The sequence below is a fragment of the Elaeis guineensis genome, chromosome 7 (assembly GCF_000442705.2).
Source record: "Elaeis guineensis isolate ETL-2024a chromosome 7, EG11, whole genome shotgun sequence".
NCBI classification, from domain to species: Eukaryota; Viridiplantae; Streptophyta; class Magnoliopsida; order Arecales; family Arecaceae; genus Elaeis; species Elaeis guineensis.
Genome location: NC_025999.2, coordinates 68,977,963 through 68,996,297, shown reverse-complemented (window position 1 = coordinate 68,996,297; position 18,335 = coordinate 68,977,963). Strand labels below are relative to the sequence as shown.

At 39.1% G+C, this 18,335-nt stretch overlaps 1 protein-coding gene across 1 annotated transcript; it reads left to right on the top strand.

Moving 5' to 3' along the window:
* Positions 1 to 180: 180 nt before the first annotated feature.
* LOC105034968 (dihydrolipoyllysine-residue succinyltransferase component of 2-oxoglutarate dehydrogenase complex 1, mitochondrial) lies at positions 181 to 14,824 on the top strand. The gene is made up of 13 exons (XM_019847157.3): positions 181 to 408; positions 11,742 to 11,802; positions 11,889 to 11,922; positions 12,123 to 12,193; positions 12,315 to 12,389; positions 12,481 to 12,536; positions 12,651 to 12,695; positions 12,820 to 13,083; positions 13,206 to 13,300; positions 13,570 to 13,660; positions 13,740 to 13,850; positions 14,010 to 14,204; positions 14,288 to 14,824. Exons 1-13 carry the CDS (start codon positions 367 to 369, stop codon positions 14,477 to 14,479), a joined length of 1,332 nt encoding a protein of 443 aa, XP_019702716.2. The 5' UTR covers positions 181 to 366; the 3' UTR covers positions 14,480 to 14,824.
* Positions 14,825 to 18,335: the final 3,511 nt, after the last annotated feature.

Below are 18,335 nucleotides of genomic sequence, written 5' to 3'. Positions count from 1 at the left end.
AAGAAGATAGCGTGGGAGTGATTATTAGATCGGTCCACTGAATCTTTTTCATTTAATGATAGCACACAGACTTCCTCCGGTGACACGCAGTTGTACAACGAAGGAAAGGTGATATATCACGGTTATATTGGCTCGTATCGTAACGGAAGCGGGAGCGCCGCGTCCGTTAATGTTGGAGGTATGAATAAAGTGGAACGGAATCGAGACCCGACGCCGCCCTGCCGTAGACCTACAATAAAGAAATAATTTTAAAAAAGGCCAAGGCTTTGAATCGGGAAGGGAGCATCTGGGGTTTCCCAAGTCGATCTCTCGTTTCTCACTTCCTCCTCCTCTTCGAGCAGCGATCGACGTGAGAAGATCTCAGCCATGGCGTCGAATCTTGCTCGCCTCGTCCGCCGCCCCATCGCGGTAAATCTTCTCCTTCTGCCTTTATATGGATGATGGATTCTTTGAATCCCGTTCGTGATTCCCGGTGTTTTTGATGTCTTGTTGTCAATCATTGTTTTTGTTTCCTTTGTTTTCGATATTAATCGTGATTTGATCACTGCGATAGTGTTATCTGTGATTGTAAGTCTCTGTTAAATGGTTGCTTAATGGGATAATTTGATGTGTATGCAGAGTTTTGATTTGATTCCTTATGCTGGCTATTTTGTTTCTTTGAGATATTTGTGGTAATGATAAGTCTTGATGTTGATTTAGTGCGAGGTCCAGTTCTATGAATTTAACTGGTAATCTTGAACCAAGATGTAAGCTTTAGAGCCGTTTTGATGGTGCTAGAGACGGAGAAGAAGTTAAAAGAGAAAAGAGAAGACCAATCAGAAGAAAAGAAAAAAGGGAACCTGTTGCTATATTTCAGACTATTGAAACACTTTCCCATGTTTGAATTGGACATTTATTTGGAGATGAACTAGGAAAAATGGGAGGAAGGAAGCTAGGCTAAAAGAAATGCATCTCATTAAACGTTTTAAATGTTCAGAATTGCCTCCAATTCCTTTCAGTATGTATGAGTACCTCAAGGGCCGTGGACTTTTGCTTGTAATCGAACAAATAAACTAAAGGCCTTTTTGGCATTTAAAGCTGCAAGAGAATGAAGCTGTGAATTAACACTTTATGATTTGCTCAAGATTTTAATCACCGCTGTGGTATCAAAGCAGCTGATTTACTGCAGAGCATGCTTATGTGATTTGTGGATGCATATGTGATTGGTATTTAAGAAATATGGAAAAATGGCCCAAAAGTTAGCAATGAATGTGTAAATACCTAAACAAAGACAAATTAATTATACACTTTAACACTTATTTGAAAGCCCATTTTAGTATAGCATGCTAACCTAAAGAAGTTAGCAATATCCCCCTAGGTTATATGCTCACATTTCAAGCATGCTTATGCACTGAGCAATTCTACCAATCACAAATAAAGAGGAGAGAGAGTAAGTAAAATATGCACTCACCAGTATAGGGCTCAGCCTGTATATTCAGGCTGTTTGAGCGTATGTGAGCATCTGATGACCCATCATGCAGTTTGGGCACAAAGCAGTGCAATCACTAGAAGCATTTGCATATGCAAGCCCATATTCAGTGGCACTGACAGCATTTTAAAACAATGAATTTGCTGGGTAATTGTCTTGGTTGAGGTTGTTTGATTAGGAAATAGCTAAAGTGCAAACTTCGTTTAAGGCTTAACTCATGGCCAGGCTGGACTTCACACATTCAGCTGGCACAAATAAAAGCTGGATTCAGCTTGGCTCGGATTGATAACAAGCTCAACTTCATTAACTAATTAGGCAAGCTTGAACATCTATTGTGAAGCTTGGCTCAAACTCAAAAACCCATTTCATATACAAACTAACTATCCAAGCCTGAGCAGCTCAATTCTTAGGTTGGCTACCTCAGCTTGTATGCACCTTCACTGGCAACATTGCAACAGTTCTGTTTTTATTTGTCTAGAGAATATGGTGGGGGCAATCTTCTCTTCGCATTGGATGGAGGGTAGGAGGCACATAAGACCAATTACTCTGTTTTCATTTTCTCTCTTCCAGAAGTTAAAAACGAAAGATAATGCTGGAAAGTTCTAATAATTTTACAAGCAGTATTTTAAGAAAAAGACAACAAATGGTGTCATGAAAAATATCCCTCAGTTTTATTACTCTTCTTCTTTGGTTTTTGAAAACAAAGAACAAGAAATAACATCACCAAGCAGCCTAAAATATTATGTCAGACAAGAATTTGGAGGGCCTTTACATTGATTATATTCAATTAAGGAATGTCATGTTATTACAGATTTCATTTTTTGGTTACAAATTAGGAGATTTACATATGGATGTTATGAAGAGCTTGCTCTTTCATGCCTGCTGTGTTTCTAGGTGTTTAGCTATTATTGTTTTGTGGATCATTTGTGTGCTTTGTCTTCCTTTTTTTTTTTTCTATCTTGGCACTTTGTGTTTTCTTCCTAAATCCTAACTGAATATCTTGAGAACATGAATCTTGCAAAACATGTAGTTTCGTTTAAGAAAAAAAATTGCATTGACTAGTGTCTGGTCCAATTGATGGAGGTTCCAAAGCTTGTTGATGTTTGAAAAAAAGCTAGACTGGGGGAATATGCAATCATTTAGTATTTATGCTTCTTCAACCCCATAATGAATCAACCATCATCTAGTTCAGATATATAAGAGAGAATATACAAAAGGCATGCATCTATTGATGTTCTTTCATCTATCAAAAAATGTTAAACATCTTTAATTGTGGTTTTTTCATGTCTAAATTTTTCAAGGATGTTAATATTGAAGAGATTGGTAAGTTTTCGATAATTAGAAGTATATAGGACTGTTTTTGATTCCTGATAAATATCTTGAAGGAGGATTCAAAATATTATCGAATCCATTGATGATTGTGGAGGCGAACAGATGGTTATACAACTAGAAAGTTTAGTTTCTCTAGAATGTTCTTCCTTTCTTCCATATGAATACTCTTTTCTAAAGGATTGGTGCTTTATACTTCTTCTTTATGGTTTCTTTTTCTTGATTGAAATGTGTTACCTTTAATATATGGAATGTTTCACAAAATTGAGCCATCTTGCTCTCAATTTACCTTGTCAACATAAGAGACATAATTGAGATGCATGTTTCTCATTGTGCTATGATGTATATTTTTTTATAGACTTGATAGAACTAAGGGCCTATTTGGTATCACTTTTATTTTTTATTTTTTTTAAAATATTACAGAAACCAAGACGAAAACATGTTTGGTATTGTTGTTTTTGTTTTCTATTTTTTAAAAGTCACTTTCATAATTCTAGACAAAATGAAAATAAGAAATCCTTACATGCAGTATTTTTAAAAAATATATATATATTTTTACCACCAACACAAACACTACCCCCACCACCATCACAACCATCTTAACCACCATCGTTGCCGTTGCTATCATTGTCTCCACCACAGCAACCCCTGTTGTCATTGCTGCTATCATTGTTGCCACCGCCACATCATTAGCATCTCCACCGCCACTACCATCACTATCACTATCACTATCATCACCACACCATCATTGCCTCACCACATCACCACTACCATCATCACCATCTTGACTATACCACCATCATACCTGCTACTAACATCATCATCTCCACTGCTTTTGCTGCAACACCACCATGCCCATCACCATCAATAAATGGTTGCCGTACCGGGTCGAACCGTCCGATACGGGGCGTACGAGCCGGACCGGTCCCTTACCGGTCTTATTCGGGCCTGTTTTTCGGAAAAGGACTCTGAATCGCACCGAACCGTCTGGTTCGGTGCGGTTCGGGCCCATACCGCCCGGAATCGGATGGTACGGCTCGGTTCTGGACCGGTTCGGAGTGAACCGAACCATACCGCCCAGGAGAAGGGGGGAGGGGGGAAGGTGGGGGCCTTTTCACGTGGTTGGGGGGAGGGAGGGGGGAGAGAAATGGACGTGGCCCACTTCATATGGGGGGAGGGCCTGGTGCTTTAATAAACACCAGGCCTTCGGTGTTCTTTGAGAGTTCTCAGAGAACATCCATGGCCGTGGGCAACTTAATTGTTAAGACCTCCAAAAAATTAGAAAAAAGGCAAAATTTCGTGAAATTGGAGGAGTGATTTAAGAAGAGGCTGATCTTTGACCGGAGATAAAATAATCTGTTATTTTATTAATAAATATTTTTTTTTATTTTTGTTGTTAGAAATAGGATAAAAATGAGGTAAAATAAAAATAGGAGAAAATCATGTCAAAATCTTATGATTTTGGTATGATTTAATTATATGTGATAGATCTTTGAAAGATCTACACGATGACACCAAAATTGTTAATTTTCGTTAATTATATATTTTTTAAATATTTTTAAATATTTATTTATTTAAAAATTAAAAAAAATTAAATTTTAGGGAAAAAAATTAGAGTTTGGGAATCATGTTTAGAATAATTCAAGCTACTTAAATCTAATTTCAAATTTTTTTTCAAATATTTGAAATTAAAAAATTATTTTTTTAATTATTTAAATTATAAAATTTAATTATAAAATAAAAAATATATAAAAATATTATCATATTTTAGTTAATTTAAAAATATTATTTGAAGCATATAACATATTTATTTTGAATTTATAAGTTTTAAAATAATTATTAAAATTATATATAATTATTTTAATTATCATTAAACTATCATATTTTGTTATACTTGCATATATTTTAATTATATATATATACTGCGGATGATTTTGCACGTGGAGTAGGGTCCATGGATGTATCTGGATCATCCTCGCATTATGGATCCTATTATCCATAGCCACCTTATGATCCATATGCATATGGTGCATCCGAGGCATCATCTTCTAGTGGTTACTACCCTATGCAGCCTAGAACATCTTACGGATCAGATTTTGCTACTGGCATATTTGGATGGGGTCCTCCACAACCGTACCATCATTTCGAGGATACTTCTCAGAGTCAAAATTTTAGCGAGAGGTCTGAGATGTCTTACAATCCAGAAAGGATGCTTTATGGGATGATGAATATTCGAGAGTACGGTGCAGCTTGGCTAGAGGGTTAGACTGATATCCCTTCAGACTATGTTGATGATCCAGACATTACGAGCGTCACAGACACTCGACAAGAAATTAAATGCAGAGTACATCTTAAGGTTCGTATATTAATTATTGCGCTTTGTACTTAAATATTTAGATACATTTTAATGCGTATTTTATATATTTTTTTCTTTAGTTTTAAGATGACATAGTTGAAATATAATGTAAATAAATATATGTTTGAAATTTTGGATCAAGAGTCTTTGTACCGCAATCTAACTCCAAATTGAATCCAAATATGTCAATAATATGCAATATAATGCCATATTGAAGTTGTATTTATCAATTATTAACTTCAAAAATCCAAAAAAAAATTAAAATCGAAAAAATATTATGTACCGGTACCGGACCGGTACGCCTAGGCATATCGTGTGTCGGTACAGTACGATACCGGTACCGTACCATATCGATCCGGAACCGGCACGCCGTCCGGTACCGGTACAGCGAACCTTGATCAATATGTTTGTTTTTTAAAAATAGCTGACTATACTAAACATGTTTATATTTTTACAAATCAGAAAAAGATGGAAACAAATTGTTTATTTTGCTAAAGTAATGCCAAATGAAACATAATTTTATTATTTTCTTTTATAAATACAATTTTTTTCTGGTTCGCTTATAGGGTTTGAAATATCTATTAGATTTACATCTCCTAAACAAAAATAAATTCAATCTTTATCCTTTACTGCTACTCAGTCTTGCATTGGATATGCAGCCCATGATTATAATGTGTAAACTAGAAACAATTGTCAGTTACTTTGGAGTTCTTAGCTTGCCCTATTCTTTACATTAAGAGTTTACATGCTATGGAGACTTTTCGATAGGATGGGTTTCCCTACCTTATAATTCAGTTATTAAGTAGCACTGTAGCATTGATTTAATAGAGGTTCCAACAGCTACATATTTAGGGTAAGCCATGCTCACAAACTTAATTGCTGATTACTACTATGGATTCCATGAACCACTTAGATATTTTTTTTTCTCATATAATCTTTTTTATCATTTCATCCTACATTTTAAAGGTCATCAAGATCATGCAGCCTAAGATTCTTGTATGCTTGTAAATTTTTTGTTTCATTTAGCATATACTTTGTTACCCATGCAAATAAATAAGGTAGCATAAGTTGTATTGGATAGTTAAACAAAAAGTTTTTATGATCCATCAAGACATGAATCTTGGATGGTTGCCTTAGTTATAACTCAAAAAGCTGATTCAAGAGAGATTCCGACAGTTGTATGATTAGAGTCATCCATGGTCATGGATTTAATTCCTATGTATTATAAATCGTGAATAAACAATATTTTTTCCCTGGTGGATTCCAGTGATAACTTGGTGTACTCCTTAGAAGTTTGTTTCTATCCTCTATTCTTTAGTTTTTTAAAGGCCATCAGAATGTTGCAGCATGAGATCCTTGTATACTTTTGAGTTTTGTTTTCCTTTGGCATACGTTGTTATTAGCTTAGTCAAGTCTATGTGGTAATTTAAACTGCACTAGTTAATTACTCATGTAATGGTCTTGGTGATCTATTTAACTAAAATAGTTAAGTTCAAAATCTTAGATTCACTTTCAATCTTGGTTAAGCTTTTTAAGTTTTGGTTTTTGGCACTATTGTCATTTTCAATAAATGTAGTAACCAAGGTTTGTGTCGGTATCAGGATCTGGATCGATCAGCCAATAGCATCGTTTGGTATGCCCCTGTGTCATTCCATACTAGATTAAAACCACACAATAGAGATGGTGGAGCTAGAACAGGAGAGGGGAAAAGAGAGAGGGAGAGAGCGACTCCGGAGACCGCCGACGTTGCTGACTTCACTAAAAATCGGCAAATTAAAAATGAAACTAGCAGAAGCCTCTGTTTTAATCGGGAGGAGGGTGGAGCCGCTTCGGCCCTCCAGCAGCCTTGGTAGCCTTTTGGTGGCCTTTAACGGCCTCTGGAGATCCTCTCTCCCTCTCTCTCTCTCCTTTCCTCTCTCCCTCTCTCTTTTTCTCTCTTTCCTTCTCCCTCTCCGCCAATTTCTCATTTCGATTGCTGAAACCATCCCAGTCTGCCATTGGCACAGCTTAATATGCCCCAAACCAGCCAATTCGAGATGATTCTGCACTCCTTGGTAGTAAGAGAGAGAGGGGGGGGAGAGGAAAGGAGTGGGAGAGGGCTGGTAGCAAGCTTGTCGACTTCACTGTAAATCAAGCAAAAAAAGTTATCCAATTGGAACAGGAGGCGAGTCGCCCTTGTTTCAAACCAACCAAGGCTTGGGAGGAAAACTCGACTATCCAGGGCCCTCTATAGCCCTTTAGTGGCCACTGCTAACCTCTTGACCCTCTGTTGCTCCCTTCCTCCCTCCCTCTCTCTTTTCCTCTCTTAGTTCTTCCTCATCCCCGCTTCGTCAGTCATCCGAGGGCCTTTGACGGGCACAACTGACCTCTGCCATCTCCCTCTCCCTTCCTCCCCCCCCCCCTCTTTCCTTTCTCTGGCTATCTCTCTCTGTTGCATCGGTTTGGGCCTGGCACGAGGCGTATCAAACTATGCTACTAGCCGGCTGACCGGTGTGGGCCCCACTATTGGCACAGTGAACCTTAGTTGAAACTTTCCAAAGCCAAACAAAACCCAAGTCTCGGAGTTCAGTTCTATTTTGGTTCTAGTCAAAACTGATTCATTCTACCTGACATTTGGAACCTTGGCAGTCGTATGCCTTAGTTAAAGGAACAAGTCAGCCAAGTAAGATGCATTGACTACATTCAAGAATTTATTGAGGGAAAACTTGAATTCTTGGCTTGTCAAAGATATGTTGTCAATAGATGTTCTACCTCACTGATTAGCATGTTTGATATTGCTTGCTAATGTTCCAAGAACACAGCTTGAGGCTTTGCAGTGAAATCTGCATCCAATTATTGCAGTTGTTAGTTACCTGCGTGTGGAGCGCATTCAAGTGTGGGTGTAGGTAGAAGAAAATTTTAGAATAAAGCAGCACTGGCAGGTATAAGGATGAGTTTTTGGAGTTACTCAGAAGCTTGTGGGTACCCTGATTAGAAGTTTCTTGCTATTGTAGTGCACAGATATCTTTCTTGACTAACAAGTGTAATAATTTCGTGTCATAGGTTACTCCAAGAATCAGTAGATTTCTCCTTATCATGTATTGGTAGGACTGATGCAACTGCCAAATGATAGAAACTTATTTCGAAGAGCTGCATTCTTTGGTGTTGTTGCACCTTGATTTTTTGACAAATTAGATTAGGAACATGTGAAAAATTGGTGGGACTTCTTTCAGTAACATGTATTTTAGAATGTTGTTAGAATCTTATTTTGAAGAGCTGCATTCGTTGGTGTTATTGCACCTTGATTTTTAACGAATTATATTAGGAACACGTGCAAAATTGATGGAACTCCTTTCAATAACATGTATTGCAGAATGTTGTTGTACAAGATTTTCTATGTTCTAACATCAGTACTAAAGGTATTTGAATTATAGAAACTTCGTGGAGGATTTTCAGTGAGCTTGAAGATCATTTTTTGAGGATATCAAGACTTTTAAATATGTAAGAGCATATTGTTGTTAATCAGATGGAGTCATACTCAAATGGTTCGATGTTGAGTACAGATATAGTTATGCACTTGAAATAAGATAATTGCAAATTTGCATTCTTTCATCTTACATGCTTATTAACACCATCTTACCCAAGCACAATGTGCAAGCTCCTCGATGCAAACTTAAAAGTAGTTAAAACCATCAGCCAGTCACCGATTTGTTTCATTCTTCAAATTACTTTGTTGACTAATGCCATTGTTATTGATTCTTAAGTTCCACTTATTCTTCTTTCCCGCCATCCATTTTAGCAAATTCTGCAAAAGACAGAGAAGAGTCCAAGGAAAAGAAGATGGGGATAGGGATGAAGATGCAATGTGCAGCATTCCTTCTTCAAGTAGGAAAAGAAGAATTAGGTAGCATGGTAATGGGGATAGCAGCAAGGTTTTAAATTCTATGGAACAGGGTGTCCTGATTTCTCCATGGATTGGGATGCCATCAGCCCTGTCCCAATGGCAGTCCTGGTAGATATCCTCCATCTCTATCCTCTTCTTCTTTCCCTTTTTTCTTTCTTTCTTTTCTCTTCCTTTCTTTCTTTTTCTTCTATTTTGCTTTCTTTCCTTTCCTTATTTTTTTTCCTTTTTCTTCTTTCTTTCCTTCTTCTTTTTTGTCCTTCCTTTCTTTTATTTTCTTCTCCCTTTCTTTCTTTCTTTTTCTTCTTTCCTTTCACTTTTTTTTTCTCCATCTTTCCTTCCTTTCTTTCCTCTTTCTTCTTCTCTCTCCATGTGGAGGAGTTTCCAAGTCCCCAACCTTATCTTGGTCCTCTTTTTCTATAGAAACAGGATGGGATGGCCGGAATGCCCCTATCCTATTGGAACTTAAAACATTGGATAGCGGTATACAATCCAACTCCCTTGAGATTTTTGCCAACTCTTGAATGAAGCATTGCAACATCCAATTGATGTTAATTTGTTTGACTCCTTTAATGATGATTGAAATGTCCCCAACTTCTTGTAAAGTCCCAGATTGTCCCAACTTGAGCAAATTCTTTGCTAGGTTTACTTTTCCCTTATATCGTTTGCTTTCACTCATTATTTCTGAAGATAATGCATGTAAAAAGTCATAAGATCCTTTTTGATGGACCTCAATGTGTTACCAAGTTTGCTTATTGGGATTTGGTGTTAGTTTAATTGAACTATAGAATATTTGGGATTTATGCATCTTAGTTGGTATGAGTATATGTGTGTGGAAGTTTTGAGCAATGTTCTATTTTCTTCTTTGATAACTATGACTTGGACCCGCAACTTTGCTCAAATATAATATGTTGGAGCTGCATAAAAAGTCATAAGATCCTTTGATGGTGTTCATTTAATTGAATTGTAGAATATTTGGAATTTATGCATCCTAGTTAGTATGAGGCATTTGTATATAGAAGTTATAAGCAATGTTCTCTTTTCTTCTTCTTTGACAATCCTGACTTGGACCCAGACCTTTTGCTTAAATAAAATATGTTGGAGCTGAGCCCCTATTCTGCTATTGGAGTCGGACTGACTCAAACACAAACACGGACTTAGACCCAATATTTAAGCCAAACTTGGATCTGGACCTGAATAGATGTGGGTCTTGTCCAATCTAGCCATTCACAGCGAAGGCATAAGGTGTCTCTTCCTGCCCCATCATAAATAAGAAAATAGATGAAGCCATCTATTTAGAATTATGATGTTAGTATACATATTCTATGTGGGAGGGTAGTCATACAACTACGTGTAATTTAGAGTTGGAAAATTGCAAAATGTTTGAATAGTATATTGTAATTGTTTTGATATTCCTATCAGAACTTTCCACCATTGATAATTGTATAAGTATTTATAATATAAAGTCTAACAATTGCAGAATATTTGAATCATGGAATGCTGTACCACTCCAAATCGGACAGTTTGGGGTGTGCCAAACTGTATCGGTGGCCAACATATGCGGTTTGAGCATTTGATTCAGAACGTTAAAGAAAACGGAGCAAGAAAGAAAGAAAGAAAGAGAGGAAGAGAGAGGGAAGGGAAGGAGATGGAAAGGCCGGCGGTGACCAACGATGATCCGCCAAGGCCTCCGAGGCTCCACGGTCCTCCGTGAGAGAGATTAAAGAGAAAGATAGAAAGAGAGGAGGGAGAGGAATGGAGGGAGGGAAAGGTGTCGAGGAGGCTGTCGGAGGGTTGTCGAGTGGTTGCTGTGGCTGCGAACGGCGAAAATCCATCCATGGACGTCGTGGGTTTGAGATAGGGGCAGGTCATCCCCGTTTGCCTGCTTCACCCACCCCTGTTTCAAAACCATGGATGCCGCAGGTGAATTTCCACCGTCCACCGGCCTCCCTACCACCTTCCTCTCCCTCCCCCTCTCTCTATCTCGTTCTCTAATCTTTCTCACGAAGGACTGCGAAGTCCCGAAGGCTTCGATGGCCCTCCGATCGCCATTGCCGGTGTCTCTGTGGCCTCGCTTTCCTTCCTCGCTCTCTCCCCTACCCCCTCCCCCTCTCTCTCTCTCTTCCTTCTTAATTCTCTCTCATTTCCATATCGGGTCGGGCCCAGTACGGTCTGGTACGGAGACATACCAACTCATACGGCCAGCCGGTCTGCACGGGATCCGGTTCCGAGTCGGCAAACTTGGTTTGAATAGTATATTATAATTATAAATTGATGTTACCATGAATGGAATTACCAGATAGCATGCATTTAAATTTAAGGTCTCCTTTTACCAGTTCTAGAATCTAGATATTGCTGTTGTTAAAGGCGCAGCTGCAAAAACAAGCTGGTTTTACTTTTGATATTGCTGTTCCTTCTCTTCTGTTAGCAATTACACTACTGAGGTTCTTGTTCTCGAGGTTAAAGGCTGAACTTCTATTTTTGTAATTATCTTTTAAATGTAGTGGATCAGAGTGTTTTTCTTTCTCAAAAAAGGAAACTATAGCTCATTTTTACACATTCTATTTGTAAGTTGCTTTCTGTTCCTTGTACAACCATCACATTGTTAATCCCTGCTGTGATGCCGCGCATCATAATTTCTTTCAATCAGTCTGCTACCTGTCTTGGATGAAGCTCCTTAACTTTCTATTATCCTAACATCCTTGCAGACACTTTTTCTGTTCCGAAGTTACAGGCATGTTCGAAACTTCAGCCATCATATCTTGCCAGGTGATCTAGTATACTAATGTTATTCTTTTGTTTTTCCTTGAAATTTTTTCTCCATGCTGAGGATCTTAAATCATGTCTTGTTTCAGGTACCTGGATTCCATCTGGCTCAAAACCTATGAGGTCAGCAGTTGAATGAACCTTTAGTTCTTTCAAGCTATTAGTTGGTCTAGATTTGATGTACCAGCACTTGGAATGATATTTTGTTGACGTTAATATTTGAGCCTTTTTTATTCTGTTGATAAGATACTATATCAACTATCCTGCAAAGTATCTTTTGTTTGTTTCTTAGCTTTATTTCTCAGAAATTATAAACCATGCAGGGAAGTTATTCAGTTACTTCCGAAGAATTCTCCTTGCCAAGTATGGAGTAGAGCATTTTCTTCAGAAAATGGTAAGCAGATGCATACAGTTCAATCATTATCAGATTACAATATCCTCTGTTTCCAGAAAAAATAATTGGCAGATTTTTAACCTGTAGTTAATTGTATGATTTCTTTCGTTTCCTGGTGAAGGTGACCTTATTGATGCAGTTGTTCCATTTATGGGTGAATCTATTACTGATGGAACACTAGCAACCTTTCTGAAGAGTATGTGGCTTTCTTTATTCTTGCTTATCTCACCAGAAGTTATTGACATTGCTATTTCTTGGGCCTTATCGGTATGATACATGTGGTACAGAACCTGGAGACAAGGTTGAAGTTGATGAACCAATTGCCCAGGTTGAGACTGATAAGGTATATCTGCTTTATTAAAATGTTAAATGAACTACTTTTTTCCAAACTAGAACTAAATTGCTGCCAAGAAGAATTCATATTTAAAACATTCTATAATTAACTAAATTCTTCCAGGTGACTATTGATGTTGCTAGTCCTGAAGCTGGGGTTATTGAAAAGGTTAGATCTGTTTCATCTATTTGTGGCCCAAATGTTGTTCATTTGTATTATTGTTTCCATTCTTCTTTTACGGAGCTGGCTATTGATTGTGGTACAACTGGTATTGGCATTTACTATTTGGCAGTTTGTAGCCAATGAGGGTGATACTGTGACACCTGGAACCAAGGTTGCTGTGATCTCCAAATCTGCTGCGAATGTAACACATATTGCTCCATCAGAGGAGAAACCTGGTAAAGAAGCTGCTAAACCATCTCCACCTGCAGAAAAAGAGGTTGAAAAACCCAAAGTAGAACCTTCCATCAAAGAAAAGCCCAAAGCGCCTTCCCCTGCACCTCCTAAAGCTGCTGCTTCTGAACCTCGACTTCCTCCTAAGGAAAGGGAAAGACGAGTAAGTTCCATTGTTTTGTTTTTCATTATTAATTACATGTAAGGTAATGCTATTCTTGGATGCATATTTATAGCATGGATGTTCTACTTACCCTACTTTTTCGTTGTCTATTTTGATTTCAGGTTCCAATGCCAAGGCTCAGGAAACGAGTTGCTACTCGATTGAAGGATTCTCAGAACACATTTGCATTGCTAACGACATTTAATGAAGTTGACATGTAGGTGATGTTTATTTGTTTTAAAATCATTCCTTACTCACATGTTTGCATGTATGATTCTAGGTATCTGTTTTCAGGTTTATGTGCAATTGATTCTGCTTTAATATTCAACATGGCATGATCCTTAACAATTTAAAAGTTTTGGAAAAAAGGAAATAGAAGGAATTTTCTGTATCCATTCAATGCTAGTTTACTTGGAGAGGACTGTTATGGCACTTCTTGTATACATTGTTTTCCTGGAAGCTATTCTAATGAATTGTTCAATGTAGGACCAATTTGATGAAACTTCGCTCTGATTACAAGGATGCATTTGTGGAAAAGCATGGTGTGAAGTTGGGACTTATGTCAGGATTTGTTAAAGTATGGAGTATGTCAGAACACTGCGAAGTCCTATTTTGTTGGTAACTACTACTTACACATCTCACTCTATGTTATTCAGGCAGCTGTTTCTGCACTGCAAAACCAGCCAATCATCAACGCAGTCATTGATGGAGAGGATATCATATATCGAGAATATATTGATATAAGCATCGCTGTTGGCACACCTAAGGTTTGTGAATGTGTTTTATCTATCTGATCATTCTGAAATTGTTTCCGTGGAAAGTAATTTTCATGTGTTAATATTTGGACTTTTAAGAGTATGTCTGTAAACTTCTCTATCATGAGTTGTGGTAAAAACCAATTAATTTATTCTTTTTTCCATAAATAGGGCCTGGTGGTGCCGGTTATTCGTGATGCTGACAAGATGAATTTTGCGGAGATAGAGAAAACAATTAATACTCTTGCTAAGAAAGCAAATGATGGGACAATCTCAATTGATGAAATGGCTGGAGGCTCATTCACAATATCTAATGGTGGAGTTTATGGAAGCCTTTTGAGCACACCAATTATCAACCCACCACAAGTATGCCTCCAAACTACTCTTATATTTTTAACGTTTCATTGTTGGTTCAACATGGCAAGCACTGACAAATGTATTGTATGCAGTCGGCTATCCTAGGTATGCATTCCATTGTAAACCGGCCAATGGTTGTGGATGGTAATATTGTCCCAAGGCCTATGATGTACACTGCATTGACCTATGATCATAGATTGATTGATGGGAGGGAGGCAGTCTTCTTTTTACGTCGCATCAAGGATGTGGTTGAGGACCCTCGCAGGCTTCTCCTTGACTTATAGATGCCTCTAAGCACCTGAGAAGCAATCCTTGATTCCTGTGTTTTTCGCAACAAATAATTTCCCACCGAAACTAAAATTTTGGTTGGCTTAGTTCTTTTAGCTCAACTTTTTGAGTTCAGTTGTGTTGAGGGTGAGAGACACTGATGGCCCACATCTGAAATGATGCTTTTGATTCATCACACTTCTGTTCTGTTCAAGGGTTCGGATTCTATAGACTCTGTTGTACAAGAGATGGGCAATTGTTATTCCATTGTATAATAAGAGAAATTTTCAGAGAGAAGTTGTGATTCATAGCATGATGTATGCAGCAACCGTAATAGAAGCACAGCCATTTTGCCGCCCTTTCCCTTTTTTCTATTTTTCTGGTGAGATTTAGCCCATTACTTTGCATGGCTTCAATCGTGTTGTGTTTTAAGTTAGGTAGCATCCGGTCATTTTTTCATAGCCATTTGATGTTTGGAAGTTATTGGTTAGTTTTTTCTTTTCTTTTCTTTTTCTTTTTTATTTTGTTTATTGTGTAAGAATCGTCCCTTTGATTTCTTTTAGACCAAGAGTTGGATGTGAACACTTTTCTCCTCATCTGAACTCCAGAGCTTCATCGATAACAACTATTAATAACCTTTTCAGCAGAAACCTCGTCAACACGTGATAAAAATTCCACTTCAATGCAAGCCAGCTTTTGTTACGGATGAACAACTTAGATGGGATTTAAACTAAGATGGTATCTGATTTATATTTCTTGATTTCTTTTTTTTTAAGTCATTTTGATTGACTCGTCCGTTTATCATCTATACCTCAAGAATGCTAAGAGTAATTTGCTGCTATATGTTCGTGCAGTTTGACATCAAATTGTTTGTTCCCTCATTGGTGATCAGTAGAATATCTATTTGATCCAACATTCAATCTTCTAGGTTCCACAGAAAGCTCTTTGTTATCAAAAGTTGTTTTTGCAATGAATCTGATACTAAAGTTGAGATGATTGCTGGTTCAGCAACTAGTCTTAGAAAATTCTTTCACAGCTGAACTTGTAGTGGAAAAATGCTTGTTTATAAATTTTGAAATTTGATTGGTCATCGAAACAAGTTTTCTGCATGTGTAATGCAAGGAAAATATGAATGGCTATGATCATTTGAGACAAATTGTTAATGGTTGTGTACACTCTAATGCATCCTATCTCTTTCCTAGGATAGGCTGATGAAAAGACTTAAATGACAAAATCCCTAAAGCCTAATTTTTATTAGCAAGAATATGTATAAAGCATAAAGCGCCCTGTAGGACACAAGTACGAGACGGGAAGCACAAGACAATGGATGGAGGCTAAGTACTTTCAATTACTATAGTAAAGAGAGATTTATAAAAGTTGCCCTTTGTTTTCCTGTACAAAGACCACAATTCACATAGTTATATTAATGGATATTTCGAGGTGAAGGAGCAAGTTTGTTAAGCTAACAATCTCTCTTCCTAATTGTATCAAAGACTTGGATTTAAATGCCTTCATCGAGGTTTAGGATGTCATAGGGGTTTAAAGTAGGCCTCCCCTTGTTGTATGCTCGTTGACTTGTCCTATCAAGAAAAGAAGAGCCTAGATGGTCAACGATCAACAGCAACAAGTATTTCTCAGGGGGAAAGAAAATTCTACAGCAACTAGTTTTTCTGAAGGCATGGGACAAACGGAGCTCTTTAAGCATTTTTTTTTTCTTTTTTGGTAAGAAGAGCTCGCTATGCTTTGATGCTAGATTAGTTTCACTATGCTTCAAAATAGGATTGAGTAACCAAGTGATTACAAAAGCTGAACAAAAACAACTTATTCAGGACCTTCAAATGAGTCAAGACACAATCAGTGTAATTTTTTAAAAAAATTGCAGTGACACTCGTTCAAATTTGGGCTAGTTATATTTGATCACAAAAGTTTAAAAATTTCAGCTACTAAATCTTCATTTTTATTGTAATGTAGCCTAGTTATCTATTTAAATTCCGACATCATTCATGAAGTGAGAAAAAAAGACCAAAATATCTTTGATTCAAAAAGACTAGATCATAGCTTTCACTCGATCTTAAAACATATTATCCTTTGTGATTTATCCACTTGCACATATCTTAAAACACTCCCTCCTTTATCTTTTATTCACTACGTAGATAGTAAGATACTATATTCTCTATCATCTATTTGCTTACATAGTCTCAAAGTACTTTATTCTCTATCATCTATTATCTGTTGTTGGTGCAAAAATCCGCTTGCGCCAGAGAAGCTGGAGTCGAGGGAGTCGCGGTCGCCGCCGGGACCTGCAAAAGAAGTCTAAACCGGAGGTGGGGTTGCTCCGACAAGACCCTCCGACGCTCAAGTCAGTTCTCTGCCTCAACAAGAATAGAGTACTCGAACGAAAATTTTAGCAGAGTTTTTAGGTAAAAACGAGAGCTTATCGAATAACGTATCTGGGGTTCCCCTTTTATAGGCGGAGGGGGTAACAAATTGATAGCGACGCCTGTAACCGTCAGGTAGTGGGCCATCCACAGTCAGGAGAAATTTGTTGCGATGAGTAGTGGAGTGGACCCGTGGCCCTCACTGTAGCGCGCCACGTGGAGTCTGCCGCAAGGAGTGGAGCGGCGTCCGTTGTCGCGACTTGTCAGAGGGTGGAAGAATCGCGCAGTATTCGTTACAGAAGGTGGAGCAGGATCGTGGGTATCATAGTGGTCTGCCAGGGAATAGCGGGGCCGCGCGGAATCCGTCGCAGGAAGTGGAGCAGGATCGTGGTGGTTGCTATGTCGCGCCAGGGAGTGCAGATCCGTCGGCTGAAGTTCGACAGCGGTCGGAGTTGGTGGTGGAGCCTGGCTCCCGTAGGAGTCCAGACGGAGTCCTCCTGCAATTAAAGTCAGGTGCGAAGTCCGGCTCCCGTAGGAGTCCGGACGGAGCTTACCGGCAGTTGAAGTTGGCGACGGAGCCCGGCTCCCGTAGGAGTCCGGACGGAGTCTCTCTTGGAGTCGTGGACGGAGCCCGGCTCCCGTAGGAGTCCGGGCGGAGTCTTCCTTGGCGTCGTGGATGGAGCCCGGCTCCCATAGGAGTCCGGGCGGAATCCTCCTGCAATTAAAGTCAGGTGCGAAGCCCGGCTCCCGTAGGAGTCCGGACGGAGCTTACCGGCAGTTGAAGTTGGGACGGAGCCCGACTCCCGTAGGAGTCCGGGCGAAGTCTCTCTTGGAGTCGTGGACGGAGCCCGGCTCCCGTAGGAGTCCGGGCGGAGTCTTCCTTGGCATCGTGGACGGAGCCCGGCTCCCATAGGAGTCCGGACGGAGTCTTCCTTGGCGTCGTGGACGGAGTCCGGCTCCCATAAGAGTCCGGGCGGAGTCTTCCTGCAATTAAAGTTAGGTGCGAAGTCCGGCTCCCGTAGGAGTCTGGACGGAGCTTACCGGCAGTTGAAGTTGGCGACGGAGCCCGGCTCCCGTAGGAGTCCGGGCGAAGTCTCTCTTGGAGTCGTGGACGGAGCCCGGCTTCCGTAGGAGTTCGGGCGGAGTCTTCCTTGGCGTCGTGGATGGAGCCCGGCTCCCATAGGAGTCCGGGCGGAATCCTCCTTAGCGTCGTGGACAGAGCCCGCAAGGGTCAATCCCGTCGAGAACTTCGGCCGCGGGTATTTTATACCCAACACCTGTAGAGATCTCACGACGCTCCATCCTCTATCATTAATCTGTCTGCACAAATATCAAAGTACTTCATTCTTTATCATTCATCCATCATTATATATCCCAAAGCACTTCATTCTTAATCATCCATCCATCTACATAGATCTCAAAGCATTCTATCTTCTATCATTCATCCACTTGCATTGATCTTGAAGTGCTTCGTACTTTATTATTTATCTTCTTA

Bases quoted from the DNA above. Each gene is read 5' to 3' on its own strand.
- LOC105034968 (XM_019847157.3), top strand. From the start codon at position 367: ATGGCGTCGAATCTTGCTCGCCTCGTCCGCCGCCCCATCGCG. The intron at 11,923-12,122 runs GTCAGCAGTTGA...TAAACCATGCAG, and splicing joins TCTGGCTCAAAACCTATGAG to GGAAGTTATTCAGTTACTTC. The intron at 12,194-12,314 runs GTAAGCAGATGC...TTCCTGGTGAAG, and splicing joins AGCATTTTCTTCAGAAAATG to GTGACCTTATTGATGCAGTT.